Below are 6,713 nucleotides of genomic sequence, written 5' to 3'. Positions count from 1 at the left end.
TTCTGCTACTTCTAACTTGAATTGAATTCTGAAAATGACTTCCCTCGTTCTCCAGGTGGGCGCCTGATTTTGACTTAAAACTGAAATGAATTCCCTCGTTATCCAGGTGGGCGCCTGATTTTGACTTAAAACTGAAATGAATTTCCTTGTTCTCCAGGTGGGAACTTGATGACTTAAAACTTGAAATAAATTCCCTCGTTCTCCAGGTGGGCGCCTGATTTTGACTTAAAACTGAAATGAATTCCCTCGTTCTCCAGGTGGGCGCCTGATGACTTAAAACTTGAAATAAATTCCCTCGTTCTCCAGGTAGGCGCCTGATTTTGACTTAAAGCTAAAATGAATTCCCTCATTCTCTAGGTGGGCTCCTGATGACTTAAAGCTAAAATGAATTCCCTCGTTCTCCAGGTGGGCGCCTGATGACTTAAAACTTGAAATAAATTCCCTCGTTCTCCAGGTGGGTGCCTGATTTTGACTTAAAACTGAAATGAATTCCCTCATTCTCCAGGTGGGCACCTGCAATCATGACAACACAGACAAAACAAAGAAAATTTTCTGCCCCAGTTTATGCCAGGAACATTCTTGAGTGTTAGTTGAATCCCATTATCCAGGAGGGTTCTGAAAACTTGAAATTAAATCCCATTATCCAGGAGGGTCCTAAACAATTAAAACTGAACTTATCTGGAACATGCTTTCCTCATGGGGGATTCCTAGCAAAGCAAACAAGATTTATTCCCCCTGCTTAAAACAAAGAAAGTTTTGTCAGTTTGAAAATATGGTGGTTAGTTTGTGGCATCCTTGCTGAAAGTGTCTGCTTCTGCCACTACCCCGCTTCTTTTTTATTAGCTGCTTCGGGCTATAAAGAATTGTTTGACCTTTTGATCGGACCTCGACCACAAAACCTCTGAATGACTTGAATCTCTTACACTCAACTCGTCGTATGGCACTTTCATTCTGACAACTGCTGAACCTTTGCATTTCCTACAAATTCACGAATCACTTGACCACTGACCTTTAGTTACCACTGCATTGCTCATTCTAAATCATGTCACTTGTGATGTGCCTGGCCGAATTTCACTTGGTGTAAATAAAAAGCTGGTAATGAGCTTTGAAGTCCTTTCTTGCTTTCTTAACAAAGACTCATTTGACAAAGACTTAGAAAAATAGACCCAAAATAGACGAAGCGAAGTGACTTCGAGAATTAAGAATAAAAAGGAAAAAAATGAGATGACTATTTGAAGAAAAATGGAAAAGAGACTTATCTGAATGAATCAACTGGCTCTAATGATCATGACATGCATTTCGGATTGATCAGCCTAATCCATCCAACTAATCACATTTCAGTTCATGTCATGTCTTCATACTTCAAAAGTCGGGCTTTCAACGATCCAACTTTTCTGTAAAGTCACCAACCTCTTTCGACTTGTAGTGCCCCGAAGGGTTTTCACCAACAAGCCTCTCTCATTTGTTCATCTCTCAACTCACCGCCGCCTTACGGTGCCCGTGAGGGTTTTCACTAATAAGACTCTCTCATTTTAAATTTTTCCTCAGCTCACCATCGCCTTACGATGCCCGTGGGGGTTTTCACCAATAAGACTCTCTCATTTTATTTATTTTTCTTGTACCCAATGAACAAAGTGTTACCCATGATGGAAATCATACCTCTATCTCACTTGACTTGGCAACCTCAAAGATTGATCGGAAGGTCTTTCTTTGGACCGTAGTGTAGGCTTTTGGAAAGGGTTAGAAAGAAAAGGTGGTATAAGGCTCAACATGACTTAAGATGAAAGGGTTCAAAATTACAACTTTTGGAATCAGACCTATTGCAAAACTATAACTTCTGCCCCAGTTCTTTTTTGAATCTAGGGAATTTTGAATTTTTTTATTTAATGGGACTGAACCTCAGAGTAAGGCTGCCTACGTATTCTTAAAATGAATCATGTCTAACGTAGTTCCAACATAAGAGTTTTGTTTTTGTTACTTTGCTTTTCTTTTTCTCCTTTCTTTTCTCTTTTCTTTCTTTGCTTTTCTCTTTTCCTTCTCTTTTTTTTCTTTTTTTTTTCTTTTTTTCTTTTCTTTTATATTTCTAACTCTGCTTCTGATTCCAAAATAGGGGTATGAAAGAAAATAAATAAGGCTCAAAAAGGGGTAACAAATGATAAAAGTGTTTGGGATAGCAGAATAAAATGCCTTCGTCATTCCAACTTTGAACATGCCTAGTATAAAATGCGATTGAAGATAAAGAAATCATACATAATATCTCTTGACTGCATCAGAATTGATAGCCATATCCACACATTTACCTTCTATGTCTGTTAAATACAAAGCACCATTGGGCAATACCTTTGTCACAATGAAAGGCCCCTTCCAGTTTGGGGCGAACTTGCCTTTAACTTCAGCCTGATGTGGAAGGATGCGTTGCTACCAGCTGACCCACTTCAAATTTTAGGGGACGAACCTTCTTGTTGTATGTTCTTGCCATTCTTTTCTGATACAATTGACCATGACATACTTCTGCCAATCTTTTTTCATCAATCAAACTCAATTGCTCTAGTCGGGTTTTGACCCACTCATCATCATCAATTTCAGCTTTAACAACGATCCGCAGGAATGGAATCTCAACTTTCGCAGGTATAACTGCCTCGGTTCCATATACCAGAAAATAGAGAGTTGCACCTATTGAAGTGCGAACAGTAGTATGATAACCCAGTAAAGCAAAAGGTAACTTTTCATGCCATTACCTCGAACCTTGCACCATCTTACGAAGTATCTTCTTTATGTTCTTATTAGCAGCCTCAACAACTCCATTTTTCTTAGGACGATACGGAGTGGAGTTTCGATGCATGATCTTGAACTGTTGGCAAATCTCTTTCATCAAATGACTGTTGAGGTTGGAAGCATTATCTGTGATGATTATCTTGGGAATTCCGAACCGGCAAATTATATTCGAATGGACAAAATCCACCACCGCCTTCTTGGTCACAGACTTGAAAGTTACGGCTTCGACCCACTTGGTAAAATAATCAATGGCCACAAGAATAAACCTATGCCCGTTTGACGCTGCTGGCTCAATCAGTCCAATGACATCCATGCCCCAAGCAACAAAGAGCCAAGGCGCCGACATTAAGTGCAGCTCAGATGGTAGGGAATGAATCAAATCACCGTGCACCTAGCATTGATGATATTTGCAAACAAAGCTAATGCAATCACATTCCATGGTGAGCCAATAATAACCTGCACGAAGAATCTTCTTCGCCAAGACATACCCACTCATATGTGGCCCACAAAACCCGGAATGCACTTCGGCCACGATAGTCGAAGCTTGTTTAGCATTTATGCACCTTAGTAGTCCTAAATCTGGAGTTCTCTTGTACAATATTCCCCCACTTAGGAAGAATCCACTAGCCAGACGTCGAATTGTTCTCTTTTGATCACCTGTGGCATGTACCGGATATACCCCCGATTTGATGTATTCCTTGACGTCATGGAACTAAGGCTCACCATCGGGTTCCTCCTCAACCATATTGCAATAGGCATGCTGATCACGGATTTGGATATGCAGAGGGTCGACATAAGTCTTATCTGGATGGTGTAACATTGATGCTAGAGTAGCCAAGGCATCGGCAATCTCATTATGAATCCTGAGAATATGCCTGAATTCTACCGACCTGAACCGTTGACAAAGATCATGCAGACACTGTCGATACGGTATGAGCTTCAAATCCCGAGTTTCCCACTCTCCCTGAATCTGGTGAACTAACAAATCTGAATCTCCCAAAACCAATATTTCTTGAACTCCTAAGTTTATGGCTAGCCTTAAACCCAGGATGTATGCCTCGTATTCAGCCATGTTGTTAGTGCAATAAAATCGAAGCTGAGCTGTTACGGGGTAGTGACGCCTTGTTTCAGAAATGAGTACAACCCCTATTCCGACACCTTTCATGTTAGCAGCTCCATCAAAGAAGAGTTTCCAACCTGGCTTTCCATCCTGATCAGCCTCATCAACATACATCACTTTTTTATCAGGAAAATAAGTCTTCAGTGGCTCATATACTTCATCCACCGGATTCTCAGCCAAGTGATCGGCTAGGGCTTGGGCTTTCATCGCGGTCCGAGTCATATAGATGATGTCAAACTCTGTGAGTAAAATCTGCCACTTTGCCAATCTTCCTGTGGGCATAGGCTTCTGAAAGATATACTTTAGAGGATCCATGCGAGAAATGAGGTAAGTAGTGTAGGATGACAGATAATGCTTCAACTTTTGTGCCACCCAAGTCAGGGCGCAACATGTCCTTTCAAGAAGAGTATACTTAACCTCATAAGGAGTGAACTTCTTGCTGAGATAATAAATGGCTTGCTCTTTCTTGCCCGTGATGTCGTGTTGACCTAACACACAACCAAAATAATTATCCATGACCGTCAAATAGAGAATTAAAGGTCTCCTAGGTTCTGGCGGGACCAACACAGGGGGGTTTAACAGGTAATTCTTGATCTTATCAAATTCTTCCTGACACTCTTCAGTCCACTTAACCGCATCATTCTTCTTCAGCAACTTAAAGATGGGCTCACAAGTTGTCGTGAGTTGAGAAATAAACCTGCTGATGTAGTTTAACCTCCCGAACAGGCTCATCACCTCAGTTTTATTCTTTGGCGGTGGTAATTCCTGGATGGCCTTGATCTTTGATGGGTCCAACTCATTACTGCATTGACTGACTATGAATCCCAACAGTTTCCCAGACGGGACACCAAATGCACATTTCGCCGGATTGAGCTTGAGGTTGTACCTGCGGAGCCTTTGGAAAAACTTCCTCAAATCCCCAACATGGTCGGACTGCTTCTTTGACTTTATGATCACATCATCTACATAAACCTCAATTTCCTTGTGTATCATGTCATGAAATATGGTATTCATTGCCCTCATGTAAGTTTCCCCAGCATTCTTTAAACCGAATGGCATTATCCGGTAACAATACGTCCCCCATGGCATGATGAATGCTGTCTTTTCTGCGTCTTCCTCGTCCATCAGGATCTGGTGATATCCCGCATAACAATCCACAAAAGACCCGATCTCATGCTTGGCACAATTATCAATCAGAATGTGGATGTTCGGCAATGGAAAGTTATCCTTTGGACTTGCCTTGTTGAGATCACGTTAATCAACACACACCCTCGTCTTACCATCCTTCTTTGGTACTGGAACCACATTAGCTAACCAAATGGGATACTGAGTAACCCGAATGACTTTTGCCTCCAGTTGCTTTGTGATTTCTTCTTTAATCTTCACACTCATGTCAATCTTGAACTTTCTTAACTTTTGCTTGACAGGAGGGAATGTAGGGTCAGTTGGCAATTTATGAACTACCAAATCAGTGCTCAAGCTCGGCATGTCGTCATACGACCATGCAAAGACATCTTTGTATGCAAACAGTGTTTTGATTATTTCTTCCTTGATTTGCGGTTCCAGATGCACACTTATCTTGGTTTCCCTGACATTATTTTGTTCTCCTAAATTGATTGCTTCGGTTTCATTCAAATTAGGCTTGGGGTTTTCTTCGAAGTGTTTTAGTTCTCTACTGACTTCCTCAAATGTCGCTTCTTCATCGTATTCTGTTTCAACATCACCCTCTACTTCTTGGATCATTATTTCAGAATTGGATTGGCTTTTAAGATTTGGATGAAAATTCCTCATGCATGTCATGTCATTGAAACCAGCATAAAAAGAATTGTACAGAGAGAAAAAACAAAAAACAAAAATGAAACGCTATCAGGACTAATGGAAAACAGGAAATTGTATTTCATTGAAAATAAGAGGATATAAGGGTTTGTACATCGAAACAAGCAAAACTAAGAAAAATCTGGATTACAACCTTGGAATAACCCAGATAACAGAAAGGAAAACAAAGCAAACTACCAAAACTCCTTTCGGATGGGGAGAGGAGTAGCTTTCCAATTGCTAAGCTTCACATTTGGCCCAACAAGCTGCACATCAGCATTACTGGAACCTTCCTCAATTTTGACCATATTAACCTCATCAAATAGACTCTGGAACCTCTTGATCAACTCTTCATCAAAGTCGACCACAGGTTTTGGGACCACTGATATTGGGCGTTTGGCGACCCCTGACTTGACGAAAGACTTAGAGATATGTGGAACAGGTTTAGGGAGTGACCATGTCTTTCCTTTCAAACTTTTAGCCTTTTTCGCGTCCTTCCCTATGAGTGTGAATCCCAAACCAAATGTACCAAAACTTTCACGTGGACACACCGGATGCACAATACCCTGCAGAGATGAACCCAGACCTTTGCCCGATAGAAAACCATTCTTCAACATTTCATTTGCTACCATGACGGACGTGGATGGTATCTTCGGACCTGGAATGCATTCTCCTTCGGGAATTTTCTCGACAGACACTGTTTCGAACATTTGGTAAACCCAAGGCCCTTTATCATCTTCAACTTCAATAAATGGAACGATTGTGTCATTGTAAGCAGATAAGTTCTCATCACCGTGCACAACTATTTCCTGCCTGTCCCATTCGAACTTTACCATTTGATGCAGAGAAGACGGGATTGCCTTGGCAGCATGGATCCAGGGCCTGCCCAACAACAGGTTACAGGAGACAACCACATCTAGCACTTGGAACTCTATAGTGAACTCTACTGGCCCTATTGACAATCTAAGCATTATATCACCAACATAATCTTTCCCTCTTCCAT

At 41.1% G+C, this 6,713-nt stretch overlaps 2 protein-coding genes across 2 annotated transcripts; both read right to left on the bottom strand.

Moving 5' to 3' along the window:
• Positions 1 to 3,487: 3,487 nt before the first annotated feature.
• On the bottom strand, positions 3,488 to 4,102 carry LOC138908852 (uncharacterized). The gene has a single exon (XM_070199513.1). The coding sequence runs from the start codon at positions 4,100 to 4,102 to the stop codon at positions 3,488 to 3,490; it is 615 nt and encodes a 204-aa protein (XP_070055614.1).
• Positions 4,103 to 5,149: 1,047 nt separating this feature from the next.
• On the bottom strand, positions 5,150 to 5,695 carry LOC138908850 (uncharacterized). Its single transcript, XM_070199509.1, has one exon. The coding sequence runs from the start codon at positions 5,693 to 5,695 to the stop codon at positions 5,150 to 5,152; it is 546 nt and encodes a 181-aa protein (XP_070055610.1).
• Positions 5,696 to 6,713: the final 1,018 nt, after the last annotated feature.

This window comes from Nicotiana tomentosiformis, chromosome 1 (genome assembly GCF_000390325.3).
Source record: "Nicotiana tomentosiformis chromosome 1, ASM39032v3, whole genome shotgun sequence".
Classification (NCBI taxonomy): domain Eukaryota; kingdom Viridiplantae; phylum Streptophyta; class Magnoliopsida; order Solanales; family Solanaceae; genus Nicotiana; species Nicotiana tomentosiformis.
The sequence above is the reverse complement of the archived record's forward strand: the minus strand, read 5'-3'. Positions and strand labels throughout refer to the sequence as shown.